The sequence below is a fragment of the Narcine bancroftii genome, chromosome 4 (assembly GCF_036971445.1).
Source record: "Narcine bancroftii isolate sNarBan1 chromosome 4, sNarBan1.hap1, whole genome shotgun sequence".
Lineage (NCBI taxonomy): Eukaryota > Metazoa > Chordata > Chondrichthyes > Torpediniformes > Narcinidae > Narcine > Narcine bancroftii.
In genome coordinates, this window is record NC_091472.1 from 242,674,588 (window position 1) to 242,702,466 (window position 27,879).

General features: G+C 39.1%; 1 protein-coding gene and 1 long non-coding RNA gene across 2 annotated transcripts; one reads left to right on the plus strand and one right to left on the minus strand.

Annotated features, from left to right (window-relative positions):
* Positions 1–486: 486 nt before the first annotated feature.
* LOC138761789 (BTB/POZ domain-containing protein KCTD18-like) lies at positions 487–27,866 on the minus strand. Its single transcript, XM_069934522.1, has 7 exons — positions 27,785–27,866; positions 27,095–27,290; positions 17,828–18,039; positions 16,007–16,200; positions 13,364–13,458; positions 7,063–7,165; positions 487–3,619 (listed from the first exon to the last, which is right to left on the minus strand). Exons 2-7 carry the CDS (start codon positions 27,249–27,251, stop codon positions 3,049–3,051), a joined length of 1,332 nt encoding a protein of 443 aa, XP_069790623.1. The 5' UTR covers positions 27,252–27,290; positions 27,785–27,866; the 3' UTR covers positions 487–3,048.
* LOC138761790 (uncharacterized) lies at positions 4,818–6,728 on the plus strand. Its single transcript, XR_011356509.1, has 2 exons — positions 4,818–5,346; positions 6,588–6,728. It is a non-coding gene; the product is annotated as an uncharacterized lncRNA (long non-coding RNA).
* Positions 27,867–27,879: the final 13 nt, after the last annotated feature.

The window sequence follows — 27,879 nt, forward strand, 5'->3', positions numbered from 1 at the left end:
TACTTACCCAGCTTCTTCAACAACCCCTGCCTAATGTACCCCTGTAAGATCAGCAGTAATACTCTCATAAGACAAAGGAGATGATCATCGACTTTAGGAGAAGAGGAAGAGACCACAGACTAGAATGCACCATTGCTTTTACTTCTTAGAAGTTCAGCATCTGTCCCTTGTCCCTCAACTCATGCAGCTACACCATCAAAAGCATACTTGCTAGATGACACACAGTGTGGTATGGGAGCTACTCTGCTCAAGATCAGAAGCTACCAAAGGTACTGAATGCAGCTCCGAGCATAAACTTCCCACCTCTCCATGGACTCCATCTATATCTCTTGGTTAAGATTTAGAAAAATAAGAATGTCCAAGAATTATACAACAATAAAGTGTCTTTTTAAAAGTGTGAATTATTTTATCTTGGCTTATTAGTGCCATTAAACAGAAAACAACATGAAAAATTGATAACTGGCACAGAAAACCATGAACAATAAGAACAAGCAAATCATATTTTATTTTCTCGTAAAACAAACAGTTCACCTGTACAATATGGAGCATATAAATTTTAAATATAAAACCAAAGCCAATACAAGTTTTACATTAAAGCATATACCTCCAGAATAACAATTCACTTCTCACACACTCTTGATGTAAATGGATTAACATTGAACTTCCAAATGGAGCACTGAATACTGCTCACCATGCAAGTTCTGTTGCATTATGCCTGGATGCACTGAAAATGCCAGCTTCTGAGCACCAACAGTTCATGTTCTCATCATACAAAATTTCTGTTCTGGGCATAACATCTAAATGTTGGCAGCACCAAAATAATATCATTATTGACCGGTGTCAGAAAATAAGATTTTTCTTAGAAAACTAGCCAACTAAGTCATCCTAAGTGCAAAAAATTGATTGGATTTCTTGACAGGTCAACAAACACACACTGAACCAAAACGTGTACCAGACCAGAGCAAGAACAAGAAACTCCATAAGCAAAGCATAAAAGTACAAAATGTGGTTTTCATTTTGAGACCAAGTAATAAAGATAAACTTTCCACACTTGGACAAAGCACAACTTTGATTTAAGCTACTTTTATTGACTATCGCAATAAAAAGGTCCATTCCAAAACATGCCTCTTTATGACATACCTTTCCCCAAATTGGAAAACAGGCAGTCCACCTACTTTGAGGTCACAGGCAACTCTATTGATAAAAATGTAGTTTGGAATGAAAATAAAATAATCATTTTCATTCTGCATCATAACTTGTGGCATAGCTAAGAATTACCACTCAAATCAAGGATGGGTTTGAAGAGTTTAGCAAGCAATATCAAAAAATTCCACTTTTGTATCTTTTAAAATTGACCAATTAAACTTAAAACCTCATGCTCTGTAAATAGTTTGTCTAACATGTGGCTATTTCTTTCACACACAGGTGCACAAACACCAAATTCATGTAAAATATTGTACAAATAATGGCAAAATACTTCTATTAGCCCAGGAACATGTGGAAATGTGGATAGCTAGTGCTCACAGAAATTGCAATTCATCAACCAAATTTCACCCCATTTTGCAGAATTATAATGGCATGGTCCATTATGAATACTTGATCCTCTACACTGTTCTGCAAAGATAATTTAACTGCTGCTATTTTTCATTGCATGGATGTTGTTATAGGCACCATTCATGCTTAAAAGGCTGAATTCAGCTGTACAGTCTACAGTGAGGTGCTGCTCTGTCAATCAAGGCCATTGACTTTCCTGACCTGCGATGGATGCAGAAATGTGGCACATATTTCTCGTCCCCTTCCCTTCCCAGTACTCATCCCTCCATTAACCTAGCCACCCCTCCTCCCTTTGATCTCTGCTATCCCCTCTCTCCCTACCACCTCCCCCCCCCCATTCTTTTGTTCAGACACTTACCAATAATTCCCCATTCCTTGAGGAAGGGCTCAAGCCCGAAACGTCAGTTACGTATTTTAACTTTGCTATATAAAGGACATTGCTTGACCTGCTGAGTTTTTCCAGCATTGTGTGTTTTTACTTCAACATGGTGTCTGCAGATTTTTGTGCTTCTCTATAATGTTCAAGAGCAGAAACTTTCAATGCAGACACTGCTACAGTTCTCAAGACTTAGCTTTCAGAATGCCCAATTAAATCTTAAGTAGCATTCAATCCAATTAGAAGTGAAATATTTTAAATCTGATCCAGCATGTGTTAAAATACTTTATTTAAAAGATGTAGTTGAAATTCTAATGGCCAGATGAGTTGAAATCATTTGAAAAATATTTTTACCAATTTACTGAAATCTGCAGTCTTTATTCCACTTACTACATTTGCTCAATAGTACCTGACTCTTGGTCATTAATTTTAATTTTCAAAAATTTAGACGTACAGCCCTGCAACAGGCCCTTCTGGCCCACAAGCCCATGTTGCTCAACTATCCCAATTAACCTTCAACTCCTGTATGTTTTTGAAGGCTGGGAGGAAAATTGGAGCACCCGGAGAAAACCCATCCGGACAGGGGAAAAAGTACAAACCCGGATTCGAACCCGCGTCTCTGGCTCTGTAATGACATTGCGGAAACTGTACGCTAACCTGTCCACCTCATTTTGTACTAACTGTGAGAATTTATAGGTTACTTCATCACAGATGTGGGAGATGAAGAAATCATAAACATATCTAGTCATTGTTTCTGCTCATATTTCCATGCTTGATGGATAATTACCTAGGCTGAAATGTTTGGCAAATTCCCCATCCATTCACTAAAAACACTCAAATGCACCTATCATATAATTTAAACAGTTGAAGGCAACAATGCACAGATCAGATATCAAATCCATATTCTCTTTGGTCTGTGTTATGGACTGGATAAACCTGTTAACTACCAATAAAAGGACAAATTTTCCTCTTTTATCAAATGACTCCCAGTGAATTTCAGATTGAGCAATAACATTTCTTCGGAAATTATGCTAAACATCAACATACAGTATTTCAAATGCAGAGTCTTAAACCACCTGATGTCCTCTTTCTCCTCCATTCCTCCCAAATCTCAATCATTAACCGTTCTCATCTTTTTTCCTACCAACTTCACATATGTCCTCTCCACAGTCATTCTCTGAGTTTACTATGCTGGAGGTGTGAATGTTTTCTGAAGCACTAGTTTGTGAATCTAAAATTGCTACATTCATATCTCTTTTGCTCTTAGAATGATCCGATGGCATCACAGCTGCTGCAGAAGGTGGGTGTCTTTTCAATTTGATCACTCGATTCACCAATAATTTCTTCCCTGGCAGCTTCACCACTGCTGTGCAACCAGGCTCTGTGGCACTTCCAGCATTTTGAAATTTGACAGATTTTTGGGCACCTGATTCAGAAGATCCCTTGTTAGTGGAAGATGCTGTCCTGTGGTTTACAAATTCCCCTGTATTTGCTCTCTTTACAGCTGCATTTTTAAGATGAAGTGAAGAGTTTAATTCAGTCTTTGAGGTTGCAACTGGGGTTGACAGTTTCACTAATCCAGAATTCTTCACTTTAATCTGGGTGCTGGTGGATGGGCCAGAGAACTCTACAGGTTTGTGATTTCTTTTGGGTGTTTCCATTTCAGTTTCACTGGCATCAACAGAATGCCTGGAAGAGACATAAAACTTGCATTTAATGTGAAGGTCCAAAAACACAAAGTAAATGAGTAAATTTGATTTAATGGTACCAATAACTTCATCAGGTCTTAGAATTGGTACTGGATTTTGAGTAGGGAGGGTGAGTAGCCAGAGATTGTGGTCCATATTGGTACAAATGAGAGTAAAACACGAAAGTCTGCAGACACCATGATTGAAGTAAAAACACAATGCTGGAAAAACTCAGCAGGTCAAAAGTGTACTTTAAGTCAAGTTTATTGTCATCTGATAGTAAAGTACAACCCAACAAAATAGCATTCTCCGGTTCTCTGTGCAAAATAATAGCAGACATACAACCAGACATAACACACATACAGACATATGCAGGACAAGTATTTCATCTCGACAAATAAATATTGTTTCATGAATATGAGAATCTCGATTGGTTAGAGTGAGCAGTTCCCTTGATCGTTCAGCATTCTCACTGCCTGCGGGAAGAAGCTGTTCCTCAGCCTGGTGGTGCTGGCACTGATACTCCTGTATCTCTTACTCGACGGGAGCAGCTGAAAGATGCTGTGTGCAGGGTGGAAGGGGTCCTCAATGGTTTTGCGCTCTCTCTTCAGACAACTATCCTGGTAGATCACGTCAATTGGGGGTTGGGGGGGGGGGCAGTGGGAGACTCCAGTGATTCTCTCTGCCACTCTTAAGGTCTTATGAAATAACTTCTGATCCATTTCTCTGCACTAACTGTACCACACTGTAATGTAGCTGGCTAGAATGGTCTCGACACAGCTCCTATAGAAGATTGACGTAATGGTGGCCGGTAGCCTTGCTCACTTCAGTCTTCTCAGGAAGTGCAGTCACTTGCACCTTCCAGACAAGTGACGAGATGTTGAGTGTAATTGATAGGTCACTATTTAAATGAACTCCTAGGAGCATGGTGCTCTCCACTCTATCTATTAGAGTGTTGTTGTTGTGTAGTAGAGGGTGGTCATTCCTGGTCCTCCTGAAGTCCATGATCATCTCCTTCGTCTTATCCACATTGAGATTCAGGTTGTTACTCACGTACCATTTCATGAGATTTTCCACCTTTTCTCCATAGTGTAACTCATCATTGTTGCTGACAAGGCCAACTACTGTTGTGTCATCTGCAAACTTGATGATACTATTGGAGCTGGATCTGGTGATGCAGCCATGAGTCAGTACTGTGAACAAGAGCAGGGTGAGCACACAGCCCTGAGGTGCCCCAGTGCTCAGTGTGATGTTGCTTAATGTTCTGCTACCGACTGGACAGTCTATGGTCTTTCCGTTAGCAAGTCCAGGATCCAGTTACAGAGAGGAAACACCTAAACAGTGTTTAAGTGTCCTCGCTGGGCCAGTCTCTGGGGAATGATCATATTAAACACTGAGGTGAAGTCAATTTGGGCTAGGACAGAGTGAAGTAACAAGGCTATAGCATCATCTGTGGAATGGTTTCTCCCATAGACAAATTGAAATGGATCCAGTGTTTCTTGGAGTTGTACTTTGGTGTGTTCCATTACCAAACACTTGAAGCATTTCATAATGGTGGAGGTCAGTGCCACAGGTGGTAGCCATTGACGACAGTTATTCTCACCCTTTTGGGTTCCAGGATGATGATGGCTGTCTTGAACCCTGCAGGAATAATGGACTGCTACACTGAGGTGTTGAAGATGTTCGTGAAGACCTTCATTAATTAGTCTGTGCAGGGTACCTAACCAGGTATGTTGTCTGGTCCTGCCACCTTGTGTATATAGTGGAGATAAAGATATATAACCAATGTTTTGGAATTGAGCCCTTCATCAAGGTATACCTGCTGAGTTTATCCAGCATTGTTTTTTAACTTGATGCAAATGACTTAGGTTGGAAGATGTGGTCTTGCAGAATGATTTCAAAGAGCAAGGTTGCAAGTTAAAAAGAAAGCTTCCAGAGTTGTAATCTCAGGATTACAATCTATGCCACATGCTGGTGAGGCAAGAAATAGAAAGATAGTGCAGTTTAATATAGTACTTTCCCCATATCCAAAAGGCTTGGAACCAGACATTTTCCGGTGAACTGGATTTTTCAGATAATGGCTTTAAGCAGCCCAGTAGCATCAGGAGAATACTTGTATTGATTAATGGAAGAAAATGGAAGATCAGCCATCGCCAATCCCTGACACTTTCCCACCGCTGTCGCCGATCCCCAACACCTCTGCACCAAGGTCCCTGCCCAAGAGCCAGAGGTCCCCGCTCCTGCCTGGGAAGCCGCTTTCCTTCATGACGCCAAGACAGTGGAGGTACAGTGGAGGGTAAAGAAGAAATGGAGAGAGAGGAGAGGGAGTTACCTGAAATGAAAACAATTTCCCCAAGCGCTGCCTGACCCACCAACTTTTGCCAGTTGCTCGCTGATGGCTCGAGATTCCAGCCTGCTTCTCCGAGTCAGCATCCAGCTGTTCAGCATCTGTCTTCCTAGCTGGTTCTGAGCTCTGTTGTTACCAAAATGGTGCCAATAGTGCATCATAGGCTCACTTGTTCACATAGGTGAAAAAAAAATTTCAACTTGTGACATCATGTCACTGCCGAAAAAAGTTTGGATAACTGAACTTTTCAGTTAACCAAATTTCAGATATGGGGAAACGTAATGTACATGGTTAAGGTCCAGGAGGGAGGGTGTCATATATATTTGATAGATTTCCTCAATCCAATGATACTGAGAGTGAAGTGCAGCAAAGTTCTCGGCTGAACAAGATGATGTATCCAGGTTCTACTGTGAGTTTGTGCTACAGAATCCATAACCAATGAATTACAAGATCCAAGTTGGAAAAGATGTCACAATACTGTGCAAGAACCGGCAATATTCCAAGATGAGCTCATAAATTTCTTTTTAGGTGTTTGTGAATTGATTCCCTAATACATTAAAACAAATTAAGGAGAGAGGTAAAAACAAAATTGGGTGACTGACATGCTTTATGTCCCATTCAGAAGCAACGTTGATGAAGGCTGAAAGATGACCACAATGTACGCCAGGTTGTGAAAAACAAGCTACAGGAAAAGGAAATACTTAAACATTTATTTTAAATGAACTTGTTATATTTAGAGTGCAATAAAAGCATAAAGTAGTAATTTATCATGATATTTTTTTCCTCATCTCAGTGATATTTGTAATAATTTAGAATTACTCTGATAAACTGCCTTTCTATAGTACTGATTTTCAAGCTTTCCTTCTCAGCAGAATGCTCCTGCATGCATCAGTTGTCTCCTGATCTGAACTCTGAAGTAATAGCTCATCGTAACAGCAATGTTATTTCAGAATTCATTTAACGAGGACAGAAATAGTGTATAAATTAGCAAATACAAAAATAGAAGGTAGCTCTGGAATCTTCAACCTCAAAGTTTGGCTCCATTCTGCATAAAATGAGAAATAATAATTTTGAAACAAAATGAAACTAACACCCACCGTTTCTGAATTGGTGCCACCACCTCTTTGGTGCCTTGCAGAGGTCGGCCCTCGAGGGTCCAACATTCGATCAACTCCTGAGGCACTCTCCAATAACTGACACCTGCAGATAAAACAAGAAATTATACCTATATACCAGAAAAGATATTGGTAGAAGATGAGGATATCACCAAGTCACAAAATATTAGCATCTGTGCACATTATTATGGAACAGATCGAATCCAGTGATATTGCTGCTCCTCATCACAGACAGTACCATCTAATTATAATTCTATTATCCTGAATGGTAAAAAAAAATCTAGGAAACATGAGTTTACACTCTATTAGAAAAAAGTGTTTTTCATTCCATCCTTGGGTGTTCAGAATCAATAGTTCAAACTGTTTCTTGTGCAAATTTAGAATCCACAGAGCATCTATAGATACCTCACCATCATTTTTCTAGAGAAGTCATTTCAAAGTGAGTGATACAATGATGCAGCTGCTATCAGTAGAAATACAAATTTCTCTATTTGATCAATGCTTGTACCTGGCATCACATCCTCTCTTATCTAAACACCACTTGTTTCTGTCAACTATAATATCACTTCGCTCATCTCAATGAGAAAGCAAATTTTCAATTGGAATCAATTGTTCACTGCCTGCAATTCACTATTTTTCTGAAACCTATAAACTATTATAATTTAAATTTTTAATTTATACATACAGCACAGTAACAGGCCACTTCGGCCCATGAGTCTGTGCCACCCAATTTACACCCCATTAACCTGCATCCCCAATACGTTTTGTACAGTGGGAGGAAACCGCAGTCCCTGGAGAAAACCCACAGACACGGGGAGAACATATAAACTCCTTATAGACAGTGCGGGATTTGAACCCCAGTCCAATACTGCACAATGGTACTGTAAAGGCGTTGTGCTATCTGCCACGCCAACCGTGCCACCCTTGGTGAGTTATGTGGCTAGTCTTACATTTATTTTGAGGTATATCAAAGGTTTGAACTTCTGACACAGAATAATGCATTTATTCTGCACAAAATAAATTTTTGGATGAAATGTAAGATGCTCCATCAATTTGGAGTGAAAAGATGGTTAAGAGTGAGGTTACAGTAAATGAAAATAACCTGCAGATGGAAATATAGGGTGCTGGATCATACAGTGGAATTTAACAGATATGACTGAGAGTACAGGAGTTTTAAGAAGAAAATAATCAACAAATCTCTTCTTCAGCATCTTAAATAGCTGGGTGATGTTCACGAGAGAAACAAATGTGCAAATGTTTTTAAAAAGATGAGACTGGAGAATGGAATATTCATGACCTTAGCATATCTTCCAAATTTTTCAAAAGCAATAAAACACCATGAATATCTTATGTTCTCTTCTGGATTTCATTATGGTAATGGATAAAATTATGTGTGAGAACAAATCTATCCCTATCAACTGGTAAAACATTCACAAGGTTCCAACATCCTTCCCATAGCCCAGTGGGAGCTCACACACTGCCAACATTAAATTGTATCAGACACCACTGTAACTGTAGCCTCTGCAAAACAAACAGAGAAAGCCCAAGAGGCAGATCGAGGTTCTTGACAGATTTACTAAAATCTAAAACGAATGTAAACAGGACCACAGGAAATACTCATTCAGGTACAAATAAAATATTTCCCAAGTTTTCAAACAACTAGAGCAGCATCAAACAGTCAAGCAAGGTTTCTAAACCACACTGAATGGAAAATAAACTTTAATCAAAGTTTTTTTTTGAGGCTAAAGAAGAGGAGATAAGAGGGAGATTGTGATGGAATTGGGGGTGGGGTGGGGTGGGGAGTGGCAAAAATCCAAGGAAAGGCAGAGATGGAGAAAAATAAAAAAAATTGGTTTGAATTGTACATTGCAAGGAAGTTGGTAAGGACAAGGATGGGTAGGAGATAAAGTGGGAGGAACTTCCTGAGGTGTCTCAAAGGTGATTCAGGGATGGGAAGCATCAGGAAGATGATCAAGAAACAGAGGGTGAGCGCTTTGTGTCTGAGTGAGAGCCTATGAGTGTGTTCAAAGAAACCACTATCAGACGTTTTCCACTCCTCCATATTAAATTCAGAATCTGGAAGGTCAACTTGAATGTTGCTCTGTTATCATAGCCTGGGAAATCAAATTCCCTGACATTGACAATGCTGCCCTGCATGACAGGAAGTGACCAGCTCAAAGAATAAGGCAACGGGTGCAGCTTCATTGATAAGCTATGCCATCAGGAATGAGCAAGTCTTGCATTTTAGCAACTTCTCTGGGATAAGTGATCATCTCATAACCCTTCAGGTCATTCATGCATGGAGCCAGGACTCCATGAACATCAGCAAATATCTGGAAAGTATGAGTAAGGCTAGGTAATATTTATGCTTTCACTTTCTGGAATAATCTAAAAGCGTATTCCAGAACCTCCTGGATAATCCCAATGCCAGGTTGGAAGGCACACAAACACATGGCAAGGAGTGTTGATGATGGAGTAAGGAAAGCTAACTCTAATGAGTCCTCCATTTGCCATGTCTGTGACATGCTTCTGATCAACATCATGATCTGTCAGAAACAGAACCACAAGACCTCACTGCAACATTCTTAATTCAGGCATTGCTTTGCAAAGTTTCCACTTTATTGTAACAGATACAAATAAACTGTTGCACTGACTGCAACTAATCTGCTCTATTATACCCATCAGCCTGGTCCCAAAACCGTGACGATAACAGAAAGGGTTTCACAAGAAGTTGACGGTTTCAAGCTTTTCTGAGACAACTGACAGCCAACAGTGTCCATCCTAATAAGAACAGCAAAGAGATCTGGGATTTAATTAACAACAGGCAGCTGAAATTTGAGGGGCAATGAAAATACTGTGACTTCAATAACAGGTCTGATAGGAAGAACAGATTACAATGTTATACCTAGATTATTCAGTGTGGTCACAAACCTCTACCACTCAAACATCCAAGAGCTCCCCCAATGAATGTCAAGAATGAAGGTGATTCACTAAAGTAGAAGAGGTAGCCACTGTACATGGGAAGAAGCACTTCACAAAACTTATTAACAGACTGTACTTCATACGAGTATCCTTGGCACCATTCCACAGCATACTACTCCATCCAGTCTTGCTACCTTCCTAGAATGACATTAATTAGGCTATATGTCAAATCCTTTTTAGATGAGACTGCAAACATTTGTATCAGTTCTACATCTGCTAACTGAAATCATGCAAGCTGAGATTCAAATCAACAGGCCCTGCACAGATTCAAATCAGTACAGAGGGGAGTTAAGCAAGTCTACAATCTACATGAGGAAGTGGACTTGATTCAACCTATATCACCTCCACTCCAGAAAAAAGGTCACACCAATCTCAGTTATCAAGCTACAGCATAAGGACAATGCCTACTTTCCAAGTTGTCATTGATATATCCACTGAACAGAAAAGAGAAAGGACCTTACATTAAATATTTACAAAGATCCAATACCAATGCCCACATTTCAAAACACGAACTCAAGGAATAAGTGATGAGATGCTGGAAAAGATTTAAATGTCTCAGAAACTATCTCACAGAGGAGGAAAATAGCTGAAATTTACCACTATCTTCAGTGTTCCAGCAGAGCTTTTGTCACCTGAACAATACCTCACACTCATCATAAAACTCATTATCCACTGGATATTAGTGATCTGTGCACTCCGACATGCATCTGACAACCTACAAAGAATTAGAGAAGTATCACCAACTGAATATGCCACATCGACCAAATCTACCAGCAGGGGAAGTAAACTAAGGTCCACATCTGTCTCCCAAGCCAACATCCTCATCTTTGAGATTATGAATTCACTCAACCAGCTCTGATGCAAAGTCCACATTGTATGTCTGACACCAAGGTTTCAAAGCACATATTCATCTCCAACAATTTACCAGAGGTTTGAAGAAATACTTCTGTCTCCTTGATAAAGTGTAACCTCATCTTAAAGGAATAACCGACCCATAATCACTCAAAATGGAGAGAACATTCAGGATGGCATCTAGTGCCTTGAATCCTACACGTCATGAACCTCTTGCTCAACCCATTGCAGATCCATTATAAGGCCATCACAGGCCTTATAAGCCATCTCAAAACCCACAAAGTCATCTTTTACAGCTTCTTAGCTACATTTCCATTTAATCCCCAATAGCTTGAAACGAGATTATCAGAAAAAAGATGAAGTGCCACAGACATTTAAATTCTATCCGTCGCACCCAGAAGAGAGACTGCAATAAAGAGAAATGATCAAAATTGTGGATATATAGTATGCATATGTGTGTACATGCGTGTACATATATGTGCATGTACATATGTGTATACATGTGTGTGTACGCACATGTTTGTGCACATATATATGCATGTACATGTGTACATATCTATGTGTATGTACATATATATGCATGTCTCCATATATTCACGTTTACATACATATGAGCCTGCATGTACATAAGTATGTATGTGTACATATATGTGTCTGTACATATATACATGTGTGTGTGTCTGTGCATATTGTAACAGATTTCTGTTAACCTTTAGTTTAATGTTGAATTATATTTCTCATATATAAAATTGTCTTAGTAAATTATAGTTAAAATATTGTATCTGTATTCTTAGTAAATTAGTTGTGAGCTGGTACAGGCTCACAGACAGTTCACAGCACATTTACAGAGAACCATTGTTTTCAGAAAGGAATTTATTTTCTGAGTCAACGTGTCTTGGAAAGACAGAGCTATTGGATTTTAAGTGGGTCTTATTTATTCAAGGACAATGGAGTGTTTGCTTTATTAAAATGTGAAGTATCTAAGTACTCAATAAGAACTGTTGAAGGAAGCCATCTGTTTTAAACTAAACCATTTAAGGCCTCTTGAACAAAAGAAATGAAACTCAGAGCCACATGAGTGATAATGCTTAAGCCTTTGAAATAGAAGTGAGGTAATCTTTTGCAGTTATGTGCCTTTAAGATGATCACATGGTTTACAAGAAACTGGGGTTTGCAACTGTTTAAAATTCCTATAACTGATCACGATTTTAAAGTATTGGAACTGACCTCATTGATTATGTAAATAGTAATATGGTTTGGAGAAATGTATTATCGAATTCAGACATTTTTGGTGGAGTTCAGTTTGGAGTTGACAGAAGTCAATCTTGTGACACACAGGAGTTGAAACCTTGTGAAAGACAGAGTTGATTTACAGTAACAAGAATAGGTGCTGTTATGTGTATTACTCCTGGGAAAAGGGTATCAAAATCAGTGGTTTTTGAAATAAAGAGACCACTTTGCTGTCTCTTTGGAAAAGAGAACGGAATTCTCCTGGGTCTATTTTTGTATAACCACTTCGTTTAACCCTTGTCTGGGTTTGTGAATTCATCATGGTAGAAAATAGCCACATTCCCTGTCTCATGGAAAAGAATTGTGAGTATAGAGGCCTGAAGATATGATGTTTAAAAGCACTTTGTAATTATTTCTGAACGAAGAATTTAAGATCTTCATACAAGACTAAAATGATGCTGAAGTTTTAAGAAATTACTTTTCAGAGAGGTACTTTATTATACACAAACATTTTACATTGGCGCATAGTGGAGTTAAATTTAGAGTTAAGTTTAGATATAAGTAAGAAATGTTATGTTATTAATAGTTCAATTTTAAAAAAAACTATTATTTTGAATTTACCATTGTCTGGTGAACTTTCCATTGCTGTTCCTGTGTTAGTGCTAATAAACTCCCTTTAGTCCCAAAAATAATTAAGAGGGCTGTTATTTTGTAACAATATATATGTGTGTGTCTGACAATCTATGTGTGTATATATACATATATATATGTGTGTGTCTGCATTGTGTATACATGTGTTTATGTGTGTGTACATACAGTATATATGTCTGTGTGTACATATATATAGTTAATATATATATGTGTGTGTGTATGTGTGTATATATATATACACACACACATATATATATATATATATACACACACACACATCACCACTTTCTACAACTCTATGTGTCAAGGTTTAATCTGCTGTAAAACAATCTAGAATTTGACTGGCAGTTGGTGAATAGGATCTCCCTCCTTCTGGGACTGCAAGTGCAAAATGTTTCTTGACTAAGATTTCTTACAGTTTAACTCTGTGATAATCATTCATTGTGGGAACTTCAAATCCAGCTGATGGTGAAATTGGTGATAATCTAAGACATGGTTTGAGATACATCTGAGCTTTAGAGATCACCTCCAAAGTATAGAATTTTTTGTTGACATGAAAGGTAAATACCTCTTCCCTCCCAAGAATCGAAAGCATCCATCATTTTCTTCAGCTCGCCAGCTGAGTAATAGCTCCATATATATTGCAGGTTGTTTCCTGCTTCCCTGTAAACACAGAAACATGAAGCAGCATAATTCCTAAATTCAATCTCAACTGCAATACAGTTGCAACAGATGAAATCTAACATGATAAAGCATATAAATATAACCAAAGAACACTACACCATAGAAACATGCCCTTTGGCCCATCTTGTATTTTGAGTGATTATTCTGCACAGTCCCAATGGCCTGGAGCCAGGCCATAGCCCTTCCTACCCCTTCCATCCATGTACCTATCCAATTTTTTCTTAAATGTCAAATGGAGCTTGCATTCACCACTTCAGATGGCAGCAAGTTCCACACTCTCAGCACTCTGTTTGGAAAAGTTCCTTCCAATGCTCCCTTTAAATATTTCTTCTTTCACCCTTAATCCATTGGCGTTAGTTTTTGTCTCATTTAAACTCAGTGGAAAAGGCCTACTTGCATTTACTCTATCTAAACTACTCAAAATTTTGTCTATCAAATCTCTCCTCCTACATTCCAAGGAATAAAGTCCTTAGCAGTTTAACATTTCCTTGAGACTCAGTTCAAGGCCTGGCAATATCCTTGTAAATCTTCTCTGCACTCTTTCAATTCTATGGAATGTATATACTATTCCTGATGTAACTAATTTATATCCTACACTTTCATCAGTTGTCATGAAAGAGGTATTATTGGTTGAGGGAAGGAAATAGAGGCAGAAGGGTGGACCATGAGAAGAGGATGTAGGAGGGTGGGGGTTGAAAAGCAGTCAGCATGGAAAGCTATGGATAGGGTTGCCCTGAAGGGAGGGTCATAGAGAAAGGGTGAGTGCAATCCAGGCTAAGGGGCAGGTGACTGGCAAAGGAGCATGGCGACAGGTTAAGGGATGAATAAGAGAGATGGGGTGCAGAAGAAGACCAGAGAGATAAGAGAACAGCCAAGCAAAAGGAACAGAGAAAGAGCAATGGAGGTGAGATGGGTGAAGTGCAGAAATGAGTCAAGGAAAGAAAGAGATTTTATATCAATGTTGGAATGTTACTGATGGATGAAATTGCAAATTGAAATGTTAACTCTGCTAGTTAACCATATCCACTACATTGTCTACTCAAGAGTCTCTTTCTTTGGCTTCGCTTCGCGGATGAAGATTTATGGAGGGGTAATGTCCACGTCAGCTGCAGGCTCGTTTGTGGCTGACAAGTCCGATGCGGGACAGGCAGACACGGATGCAGCGGTTGCAAGGGAAAATTGGTTGGTTGGGGTTGGGTGTTGGGTATTTCCTCCTTTGTCTTTTGTCAGTGAGGTGGGCTCTGTGGTCTTCTTCAAAGGAGGTTGCTGCCCGTCGAACTGTGAGGCGCCAAGATGCACGGTTTGAGGCGATATCAGCCCACTGGCGGTGGTCAATGTGGCAGGCACCAAGAGATTTCTTTAGGCAGTCCTTGTACCTCTTCTTTGGTGCACCTCTGTCTCGGTGGCCAGTAGAGAGCTCGCCATATAACACGATCTTGGGAAGGCGATGGTCCTCCATTCTGGACACGTGACCTACCCAGCGCAGTTTGATCTTCAGCAGTGTGGATTCGATGCTGTCGGCCTCTGCCATCACGAGTACTTCAATGTTAGAGATGAAGTCGCTCCAATGAATGTTGAGGATGGAGCGGAGACAACGCTGGTGGAAGCGTTCTAGGAGCCGTAGGTGATGCCGGTAGAGGGCCCATGATTCAGAGCCGAACAGGTGTGTAGGTATGACAATGGCTCTGTATATGCTAATCTTTGTGAGGTTTTTCAGTTGGTTGTTTTTCCAGACTCTTTTGTGTAGTCTTCCAAAGGCGCTATTTGCCTTGGCGAGTCTGTTGTCTATCTCGTTGTCGATCCTTGCATCCGATGAAATGGTGCAGCCGAGATAGGTAAACTGGTTGACCGTTTTGAGTTTTGTGTGCCCGATGGAGATGTGGGGGGGCTGGTAGTCATGGTGGGGAGCTGGCTGATGGAGGACCTCAGTTTTCTTCAGGCTGACTTCCAGGCCAAACATTTTGGCAGTTTCCGCAAAACAGGACGTCAAGCACTGAAGAGCTGGCTCTGAATGGGCAACTAAAGCGGCATTGTCTGCAAAGAGTAGTTCACGGACAAGTTGCTCTTGTGTCTTGGTGTGAGCTTGCAGGCGCCTCAGATTGAAGAGACTGCTGCATCCGTGTGGTACCGGATGTAAACAGCATCTTCATTGTTGAGGTCTTTCATGGCTTGTTTCAGCATCATGCTGAAGAAGATTGAAAAGAGGGTTGGTGCGAGAATGCAGCATTATTAATGGAGAAGGGTTCAGAGAGCTCATTGCTGTATCTGAACCGACCTTGTTGGTTTTCGTGCAGTCAAGAGTACTATTTAATAAAATGGGAATTGTGTTAGATATAAATAATGTAATTCAAATTCAAGCAGTTTGGTGATTCAAATTAAGATATCTAATGGTTCATAGACAATTGCTGGCAGTAAACTGACTGTAGGTCTTTGAAAATGAATTTGAGAGACAACAATCCCAACATTCTTTATGCACAGTGAACACAATGCATAGTACAAACTGATGATCAAATTAACCACTTTTTACCTTTTAAAGATACTTTTGCTCTTTATTCTGCCTCCCAGCTGTTTTTCAATGGCTGCGATCCCCTCAGTCTTTGATGCAAATACGCCAAGAATCTTGCTTTCACAGCTGGCACCACAAGTATTGAGATAGTGCAAGATCCACACCATGGGGTTTGTGCAGATTAAACCATAGGAGTCACACATGTCTGTAAGCGTCTATATTTAATAATAACAAAGAAAGCATTTTAAATTTGAAAATCTGAAATAACTGTTTTGCAAATGTTCTGTTTGTGATGACATGTTAAATTTTTTTTAAATTAAATTAAGTAAGTTAGCAATTTTCTTTGCCCAGAAAAAAAAAACTGAAAAACCAGCCCAGAGAAAATTTCACTTAGTGTGAGTTTCTAGGAACACTTTATTGGAACTAGCAACTATACCACTAGAAAATGTGGAATTAAAGGATTCTACTCATTTTGATTGAATCTTGTCTTTGATAACACACAATATCTGTAGATAGTAATAGAGATTTGTAGAAATGTGCCTTGGCTGATATTCAATTAAAGATGTGTTGAAAATAATTTATGCAACTACAAACACTGATGAACATAAAATATCACAGCAAACATAAACACAAGTAATTTTGGGGATAATTCATATCAAGCAGAAGGTCTCCACATACTGCGACAGCTCAGAGGATCCTACAGGAATAAACCATATTCTCTGTATACCTTTCCCGACTAAACAAACACTTTTTTTAAAAATGATGACTGTAATACAGGATGAGCAAAGTTAAAATTCTTCATCCCATGAGATTAAATTTTATTGTTAATTCTCCAAATCACCATATGATCCAGGAGATAAATGCCTTTGGAAAAACTTTCACTTTCAGTTGTTAAATTTATTTTTAGCAAAATCCACAAGCAGGTCAATGAGAATTACTGTTCTTTACAAGGTAGCTTCCACTTGAGGTTAAAGTAAAAATAGAGGAATGCAGAAATTACTTGCACAACAATTTTAGACTGTCTTTTCCTGTGGTGCCATCTATTTGTGAATTGTTAAAATAACACAAAGTATAATGTAGATCTTCACAATAATTTTATAATAATAACTGTGGAATGAGCAGGTGACTGAGCAATAAAGGAAAGCTGCACCTGGATTATAATTCATTGATACATGCACTAATAAGATATCCAAGAATTCAGATGACACTATATTTTCAACTATAAGCAGCACTTCTGACAGTGCAGTATTGCCTCAATGTGGCTCTGAAATATCAACATATAATCTAAATTTAAATGGATGTAAAATCATATCCTACTAACAAAGGAGCAAAGGATACTAGAAGTAAGCCAAGACAGGAACTGGCAAAAAAAAAAGCAGAGCTGTGGAGGAAGATCCAAGATGGACAGAAGGTGTGGAAGGACAAAACAAATGGGAGAGTTGGGTACCATTCAAATAGACACATGGATAGAAAAGGTTTCGAGGGATATGGGTCAAATGCAGGCAAATTAGACTAGTATAGTCTCAGACAAGTTGGGCTAAAAGGCCTGTTTGTGTGCTTTATAACTCTGACAGAATTTACATCAGTTGACATTTTTAACTTGTATTTTCCAACTCGATAAATAAATTTTACATCATTATTAATTAGCAAGAATAAAAATTATCCAAAAAGAGCTCAAGCTAATTTGGGAAAACATTTAAAATTCAATCTGTAGCTTCTTTGACTTGGCTTAATCAATTATAAAACAGCATGACCTAATCCTCCTATTTCTTGTTTATTGAATAAAAGCAACATACCTCCAAATAAAATTGGTTTGTAATTCTGAAATGAGCAATGACAAACCTTTCTGATTTCAATGTTCGATTCTGAGCAGTGTCTTTCCATCTCACTGGATAAATAGTCTGTCAAACTGTAAGGATAGGGAATGCCAAAGTAATCTGCCTCTTCCTGCAGGGCTACACGAGTTCTTGCTTCTTCAGGAATGCAGAGTTCTCCATGCAGATAATCCAAAAGATACTTGAAGAGTTTTCCATCCCGTTCAATAAGGCAAGCCCCTACGTCAAAAGGCTGTATATTAGACCCTAAATTTAATTTCAGCATTGTAAATTTCAAGTTCAAAGGATTTACTTGATACCTCAAACAATTTATTTTCCAACTAGAAGGCTTCATGTCTATTCCAACATATTGCTTGTTAATGCATGCCATCGCACAGTTGCAATGATTATAATATTTGGGGGAATTTGGTATGATTTAGAGTAGGTTACATACATACACATTTTAAAAGAGATCTTATTTGAAAGACTGAGGAAATATTGCAGGATCTCTGGAGAATGTGAAGTACATTTAACTGAACTGACGTCATAAAATGAATGACCACTGTTTGGAACTGGAGCCAGGATAGCTACATGTACCCTTTCTGCAAAATGCTCACAGAAAAGTCACGCTGGGTTTTGTTTATCTAACAACAACTTGAGCAGAAGGAAGAACTCCTGTTTTTTGCTGGAGAAGGTGGGGGTTTTGCAAGTCACATGAGTCGCATGCTTTTCACTGGAGTTTTCAGTTGGAGAGAGAGAGAGAGAGAGAGAGGGAGAGAGAGAGAGAGGTGTGACAAGCTCTCTCAGTTAGTGGGTGTGGGACACTGAACAGTGCAATCCAGGAAGAACTGATGAAAAGTTCCAAAGCAGTGGATGGCTGGAAGTGCTATCTGACTGACATTTCTCTTGGAATAAGAGGAACAGAGTGGAGCTTTGTGGTGGCCTAGAGGAAGAAGTTACCATTTGGAAAACCCTGATGGAGCAAGTTTCATCAACGAGACCTTGAGGTGACTAATGGTGGTATCTCAGTTGTGGAAATCCTGGAACAACAAATCTCTCTGCAAACCATACAAGAACTTTCCTAAGCGGTAAACAGTTACCTTTCAAGCACCAAAGCCTGGTGAACTTTATACATGTTAAATTCTGTGTACAGTATAAGAATTGCATGCATCCAGAGAATTTGGAATAAGGAGATGTGAGATTGAACTGTGAACCAAAGAACTTTTCTTGAATTTACACACACATTGCATACACGTGCGCTTAGAATTAGAAGGGGGTTAATTTGGGTTAGTATAGAGTATAGTAAAGTATAAGTATAGAGATAATTTAAAGTTTGATTCTATTTTCATGTTTAAGTTAATTAAGAATAACTTTTGTTTTAAAAACTACTTGTCTTGGTTAATATCTATTGCTGCTGGGTTTTGGGGTCCTTTGGACTCGTAACTCAGTAATACCTTCAAGAACTAAGGTGCTTCTTCCTTCAGGTAGTCTCAGTCTGTTTCCCAATGTATCCTTTAAGTAGGCTTTCAGTTGATGGTATGCAAACATTGTACCATGAGTTATTCCATATTTGTACTTAATTTGTTCAAATGTTAATAAATTATTTCCCAAAAAACAATTTTCTATTCTTTTAATTCCTTTTCTCTCCCATTCTCTAAAGGAAAGGTTATCTATTGTAAAAGGGATTAGCTGATTTTGCATCAATAATAATTTTGGTATATGGTAATTTTTTTTCCTTTCTAAGTGAATCTTCCATATACTGAGTAAATGATGCAGTACTTTGAGCTTCTATATTGCACCAGCTTTTCATCCCACTTATAAAGTATATGTTCCAGTACCTTCTCCCCTATTTTATCTAGCTTTATCTTAGTCCAATCTGGTTTTTCCCTTGTCTGATAAAAATCTGATAAATACCTTAATTGTGCTGCTCTATTACAGAAACAATGATAATAAAAAGATTTATAACGAACATGTACATCAAGCTGCAAGAGAAGGAAAATGATGAAATAAGCTCTAAACCCAAACAAAAGTGGGAAAAAGATTTAAACAAAGATAAAAATGAAACATGGGAAAAGTTATGCTCTGGAACTATGAAGAATATAATAAACACAAGGTTACATATGATACAGTATAATTGGTTACACAGGGTATATATCACACCCCAAAAGTTAAAAAAAATGGGATCCAACATTATCAGATAGATGTTTTCACTGGAAGAAAGAAATGGGAACAACAGTACATGCAATTTGGGCATGTGAGAAAGTGAAAACGTTTTGGGAAGATCTAAATCAGGTATTAAATAAAATCACAAAAAGCAACATACCAAAAAATCTAGAGATCTTTCTTCTAAGTAATATAATAAGAAGTAAAGAATTAGGCCTCAAACTGGATGAAGCGCAAAAAAGATTTATTATGATAGCCTTAGCTGTAGTAAAAAAAATGTATAATGTCAACTTGGAAATCAGAAGAGATGGTACATGGAAATGAATAAATGTATTCCATTGGAAAAAAATAACATATAATTGAAAAAATAAAGTCACATTATTTGAACAAATTTGGGAACTGTACATGGAACATAACAGAGAGGGCATGCCTCGGCTCTCCACCCCCTAAAATGATAGAATGAGAAGAAGACAAAATGACCTGATCCAGTGTGTAAAAGTAGACACAATTTTCTTGTTTATTTTCATTGTGTGATGACATTATTTAATGGTTTTATTGTATTGTATATGTTGAACATTTAATGGGTTTGGAGGGGGGGTGGGAAGGGGGGGAGGGAAGATGGGGGGAGAAAATGCCACTCTGTATATTTAAGAGGGAAATGTTTGTATGTATTTTGATTGATATGGTTCACCGTGTGAAAAATTTAAAAAAAAATTTAAAAATAACTAAGGTGCTTGAAGAAAAATATGGGAGTATCTAACTTCTACCCTGCTGTCCATTTAAACATCAAAACAGCAAAGAAAACTCCAGCTCACAATAAAGGAACAGGGAAAAATAATGTTAAAAGAGGTGGCACACTGGACAGTTACTGGATGTGCTAATATTTTGCAGTAATGAAACGAATGTTATAAAATAACAGGTTATTTGATAAAAATATTGTCTTGAAAGGAATTTATTTTAATGACGATTTTTTGGGGATTTATGAGATTGCTGCAATAAAACAATGTCAGAGCAGGAAAATAAAACTTTTTTTCCAAAGTCACATCCAAAGAATCACCTGCAATCTCCAACTGCTCCTGCACCATTACTTCTGGGATCCCCATGATCTTTTCCCACAGTTTCTCATTAAAACCTGGACATCACCCAAAAGGGCAATTTCAAATTCCACAGTACCAACAGTACCCAATACTATCGACACACCAGTCATTATATTGCAAAAAAGGCTCATCTGAAGCCAGCATTTGACAACACAAAAGACACATGTACCTGCTCTGACACACAATAAAATCAGAGCTGGTCTTTTACCCTAGTGACATTTTCCTAAACTAATCCATGTTCCTTGATTCCAAAATTTTAACAATTTCTGCCCTCGTACTTAAAGCCCAGAGAATTAGAAGGATCCACTATACTCTGGGTGATGAAATTTCTTCCCATCAAAGTCTTGAAAGGCCAACCCCCTACTTTGAGTCTGCAATACCTAGTTCTGCACAAACCAGCCAGGAGAAATATCATTCTTGCACCTACCCCATCCAACCCTACCAAAATTTTCAATGAGACCTCTTCTTATGAAGATTATATAAACTCAATTCACAAAATCCACTCACAGAAAAATCAACCTGGCTGGGAGATGTGCTAGACTCATCCTGGAAGCTTTAAACTGGCAAATGATTGGGATCCAAGATGGAGAGATGGGGACTAAAAAAAGTTAAGAATAGTGAAGAAAGCAAAGAAATGGTGCTGAAGCAGAACAGGAAGGTGAGAGGACAAGCACTGAGGTAAGAGGGGTAAACCTTGTTGTGTTTATTTTAATGCAAGAAGAAAGCAAACATGGGATATCGTCAAAACAGAGAATGGCTGAAGGAGGACCAGGACTGTTAGTTGAAATGTTCCAAGGCACTGTAGTTGCAGGTGTGAGAGGAAAATTGGGAAGAGAGATGGGGAAGGGGGTTGCTGCAATATTAGTCAAAGAAGATTTCACAGGCTGGATGCAAAGAAATGTTTAACCTGGCTGGACCATTTAGAAGCAGAAGTATCAGTCTCCAAGTATAAAGTTACCCACTCAGAACTGAGATGAAAATAAATTTCTTCATACAGAGGGTCAGAACCTTTGGAATTCTCAACTGGGCTCCAGAGGTTTAATCATACCATATAACCATATAACCATTTACGGAGCAGAAACAGGTCATGTTGGCCTTTTGAGTCCACACCGGTTCACTGATTTTGTGCGCCCTCTTCAGGCATTGGCCCCAGTAGATCTTCATTCAATAACGATGGGCGGATTCAATGCAGGTGGAATCAGATAATAGCAAAACTATGAGCAAACAGATTGGCTGTCTGTGTACCAAAAATAGTAAAACTTGACGAAACTGGATTTATTAAGAAAAGACAAACAATGGACAATATCTCTAAGTTCAGTAACTTAATCCATGCAGTACAAGGAAAGAAGACTCCAACAGTGGCAATTGCTTTCAACGCAGAGAAAACCATAGTCAACAGGTCTGAACCATCAATACTGAGGAATAAGCAGCTCAACCCACGAATGTACCAATGTAAATGGATAACAAATCTTAATACCTTACTTGATAAGACATGCAACAAAATACATGGAGCATAGACTGGTACAAACACAACTGGACAGAAATGCATTAAAATCCCCATTATTCAGAATTCCATCAAACAACTGGAACGAGTGTGTTCAAAACGAGTGTGTTCAAACAAATTTCTGGATGGTGAAGCAATAAAGTGACTAGGTGTGGAAAAAATAGAGATGAGGTGGAGCAGGAGCAACAATCCTGATGCAGATAGTGCAAGCTGAAGGTAAATGGTCTACTCCTAATCCTAATTCTTAAGTTCATTGTTGTTTCCTCACATCTGTGTTTTTGCTTAATGCCTTTGAATCACTCTCCCTTATTTACTCAAATCATCTGCAAATTCAAATAGCTTCTTATTTACTCTAGATAAATGATTGTGATCTTTGCCATCTCCAACATATCTCCAAAGAGGACATATTCCAAAGAGGATTCTACCACTCATAGAGGAAAAGAGTTCTAAAGACTGACAACTGATCAAGGGAAGAAAATTTCATTTCATATTGGGCAACTTTTTAAACTTTAAATATGACCCTGTGGTTGTTTTTACTGCAATAAGGAACATTCCCTCGATATCAACACTGCAAAATCCTTCAGGATCTCATCTGTTTTAATCATTCCTTTTCTCCCTTCTAATCTCCATCAGATACAAGCTTAGTAAATCTCCAATTGTGACCAAAGGCACTGTGCTCTTCCAATTCCAATGTACCGCAATATTAAATGCTTTACCACCAGTAATTATATCTTCAGCTACCATAGTCCTTTGCTCTGGCAATCCTTCCTTGAACTTTTCCTCTTCTAATCTCTCTAACTTTCATATGCTCATGTGGCCATCCACCCTTATAGCAGCTCTTGTCACAAAAAAATCACCACATCATCATTTTTCACATGCAGCTGTCACATTTTCAGTGGAACAAATGCAAGTTTAAAAGAAACAGATTGACATTTAGACAGACATACAGCATGGTAACAGGCCATTTCGGCCCACAAGCCCAATTACACCCAATTAACCTGCACCTCATTATATTTTTGGGGCAGCACAGTTTGCATAGAGGTTAGTGCAATGCCTTTACAGCACCTGCAATTGGGACTGGGGTTTGAATTGCACGCTGTCTGTAAGGAGTTTGCTCATTCTCCCCATGTTTGTGTGGGTTTTCCCTGTAGGGGGGGTCAGTGTCTATCTGAAACACTATAGGAAGCTTTGTCTTAAACAATACTGATATTTAAAAATTCAATAAAAAATAAGTTCCTGGTATGGTGATGTCAAATTAATCTACTTCCTTCCTTCTCCTACATGCTATTTATTATTCACATATTTTAAATGGAGACCAACTTTATATTTCACTTCTTTTGATGATGGTATTTTATTCGTTAATTGTTATAGGAGTAAAAAAAATAAACAAACAGAAAGACGGCAATTCCCTGCCCCATTCCCTTGCCAACATGTCTGTTCATGGTCTCGTGCAATGCCAGACTGAGACACCCACAAATTGGAGGTATAACACCTTGTATTCTGCCTGGGCACCCTCCAACCAGATGGCATTAACAGCAACTTCTCTGGTTTCCGTTAACTCCCTTCTCCCACCCTCCCATCTATCCCTATGTTTCCTTTCTTCAAGCTTGGTCTCTCTCTTTTCTTTTCCCTGTCTTTTTCTGCCCAGCTCTGCATTCAGAGTCAAACCACCCCCTCCCCCTATCAATTCTCACCTCTCCTCTCTCCTGTCCTCCTATCTGTATCCCATTAATTGTCTGTTGGTCTGTATTCCTCCTCTGCCTTTGCTTTCTTTCTCTCCATCCTTTTAATTCAGACACCTGCCTGCTTTTCACTCATTCCTTGAAGATGGGCTGTCCAAAACATCTGTAATATATCGTTACCTCCTATGGTCAATGTGAGACCTGCTGACTTCCTCCAGCATTTTTGTGTTGAACAGATGCCAGTCTATAGAATTGTGAATGGAACAGCGCAAAGCAACTTTAAAGTTGAATTAAATTTAGGCATACAGCACGGTAACAGGCCCTTTCGGCCCACGAGTCCTTGATGTCCAATTACACCTAATTCTCCTACAACCCAGGTACGATTTGAAAGGTGTGAGGAAACCTAAACCCCCAGGGAAAACACACGGAGACACGGGGAGAACATACAAACTCCTTACAGACAGCGCAGGACTGTTTGCTTATTTCACTATCCAAATGTTTCAACGATACTCACCAACAATCTTTGAAAACTTTGACCAGCTATCTAAGTTTCAAATGCTCCAAGGAGAATCCTGCATTCTCATGTCCTCAAAGGCAATACAAGGCTTTTTGCATGTGTAATTGTGCAAATAAAGTAATTGAAAAGTATGAGAGTGACAAAACACAAAGTAAGCATGTTTTCAAATAATCATCTATTCTTACTACTCGAGGAAACTATTATTATGAATGTATAATAAAGAACTACATTTCCCAGTAGGCTGGGATTTTGGGCAGGCAAGGGAAGGACAGTGGCACCCAGGGCATGTGCCCTAGCTGCTATACCCTAGATACACCTATGCATCAAGGGCTTTAACAAGTGTAGAAGCCAACCATGCATAGATAGAGAACAAGCTTCTTGCCAGCACTTATGCATGCAAAAGGTTCCATCAATATATTTATGGACAAGCTGTTCAAGTGAAGCCAGACCATAAACCACTGGTCACAATTATGTCCAAACCACTGAATGACTGCCCCATGAGAGTACAGTACATGTTGATAATCTGCAGAAATACAAAGTGAAAATGATCTACACACCGGGAAAATACACGTTTGCAGCTGATGCACTGTCTCAAGCAGTTGGCAAGAAAGAAAAGAGTGACCAAAAGGTTAATGTGGAGATATATGCCTATGTAAACATGATTATCTCCTCATTTCCAGTATCCTGGGATAGAACAGAGCAGATCAGGAAAGCAACAGAGACAGATGAAACAATGAAAGAGCTCAAAGAAATAATACAGAAAAGATGGCCAGCAGCTAAGAATGACTGTCCAATAGGTATTCTAGATTACTGGACATCCAGAGAGGAACTGTCAGTTGTGAAAGATATGGTCTTCAAAGGGACAGGTTTGTGATTCCAGTGTTGCTATGCAAGGAAATGTTCCAGAAGATACATGAAGGACATCTTCACGAGAAAAAATGAAAACATAGAGCTTAAGAGGTGATGTACTGGCCAAGAATGAACCAAGGCACATGCCTTACCTACAGACCAAAGCAGCAAACAGAACCGCTTACACCAAACCCTGTACCTGACAGGCTGTTCTTCAGAGTTGGAGTAGATTTGATTGACTGTAATAGGAAGATTCATATTGTAGCAACAGACTATTTTTCCCAATTATCCAGAGGTAGTAATACTGCAGTCAACATCCAGCAAAGCAGTTATCACTTTCATGAAAAATGTGTTTGAAAGGCATGGAGTTCCTTGTGAAGTAGTAACAGAAATTGTCTACAATTTTTAAGCAGTGAATTTGAGTCATTTGCCAATACAATGTTTTGACATACAACTTCAAGCAAGTCTAATGGCCTAGCAGAAAGTTCTGTCAGAATGGTGAAGAGCCTCATGAAGAAAGCACATAATGGATGAGAGAATTGCCACAGAAGTCTAATGATTCGCAGAAGTATGCCACTACAGAATGGATTTTCTCCTGCCCAAATGCTGATGGATCGACACATACAGACCAACCTTCCAATCCATGAATATCTGTTGACACCTAAAGGAGTACAAAAGGTCAAACAGACTAAAGTGGAAGAGAAAGTAAAACATAAACAGTATCATAAGACTATAAAAAGTTTATCAGTCCTGAAGCCTAGAGTTCAAGTACAAATCCGAGAACACAATTCTGGCAAGAGGAAATAGATCCACATTCTTACCAAATCCAGATAGTGGGAGGGACACCTCTGAGAAGGAGCTGAGTGGACCTATGACCACAAGCTCCAACCCATTGTTGTGACCCGTCACCTGTCACTACACAAAAGGGGCCAGTATATGTAGAAAAGGAACACATTGTTCAGAGTTCACAGAATGATGCAGAAACTAACACAGCAAATGCAAGTGTCAGAGATGGATTGAAAGCTGCTGAGTGGAAAGAGGCTGGCCGTGGAATGTATAAACCCTTGTTAAGTAGATGTAATATTGTGTTTGTGGTTTTCTTCTGTCTTTTTAAAAGGGGGAAAGAGGTGTTATTATGCGCGCATAATAAAAATCTACATTTCCCAGTAGGCAATGCACGTGGTGGTTGTGAGAACAAAAAGTAGATTACGACAGAAGTTGAGTGTGTTGTTGGTTCAAGCAGCTACCATAAAAACCATACCAGGTTGTTCTTTGTCAAGGAACAAATATAATATCTGAATTATTCAGGTTACATAAGTACATGAATCAACATGTATTTTCATATTTGTCCATATATTTCCTTATGTCTATTTACATCAATGCATTTTCTCTCTTTCCTTGAAAATGTGATTTCACTTGTTGACAAATGAAAGTCAGCATGACACCTGAATTGTTATGCCTGACAATAAATAACCCATGTTACCTGATTTATCTAGTTTCAAAGGAAATCGTCCGCTAAACATAGAACTAAGCATTGAGTCTTTAAAACGACAGAGGGAATTTCGTCTGGCTGTAAAGAAACAACCTCCCACGTTCAATCGAAGGATTTCGGAAATAGCTTCCCCGTCACAAGCCTCCATGACGAACAACAATCGATCACTCCATCACTGAAATTCTAGCTGTGGAAAGTAAAGATACAAGAACAAATCTTAAACATTTCTAAAAAGAGAGATCAATTTACAATGGGCAACATTCTCGTTATTTTTATTATGCCTTTGTGATACACGTTTGGAGGTTTCTACATCAAAGCACCAGTGACCGGTTGAAATTCACCCGGTACATAAACGCTTCTGTGCTAATGCACTTCTCAAGCAAGTAGGTCGCACAGAAATTTAGGAGGGAAGACAGAAAATGCAGGAAACTCGGAATCGCCGACAGTTCAGTGCAGCGATGAAAGTTTCCCTCTGATCTGTGAGCTCGGTGTTGATCAGGACCCCCCGGCTCAGGCCGCCTCCCTCATCGAGGGCTCAGGCCATCTTCCCCGACCGTGGGTGAGGACTCCTCACAGACAAACTCCCTCCCTCCCTCCCCCCCTGTCGAGGAGTGACAGCTCCCCGTCGAGGCCGCTCCCTCTCGCCCACTCCCAATTATCCCTCACTCCATTTGCACTCACCTCACCCGGCGCCAGGCGCAGGCTAATGACGCGCCGCAGCCCTGCGCAGCCGCGGTGCCACCGCCACCTCCGGACCGATCCTGTGGCTTCTGCCG

Excerpts from the sequence above, each read along its gene's own strand:
- LOC138761789 (XM_069934522.1), bottom strand. The coding sequence starts at position 27,251 with ATGGAGGCTTGTGACGGGGAAGCTATTTCCGAAATCCTTCGATTGAAC. Across the intron at positions 18,040-27,094 it reads TTTGAAACTAGATAAATCAG|GGGCTTGCCTTATTGAACGG; the intron begins GTAACATGGGTT and ends CTTTTGACGTAG. Across the intron at positions 13,459-16,006 it reads AGCAAAAGTATCTTTAAAAG|GGAAGCAGGAAACAACCTGC; the intron begins GTAAAAAGTGGT and ends CTGTGTTTACAG.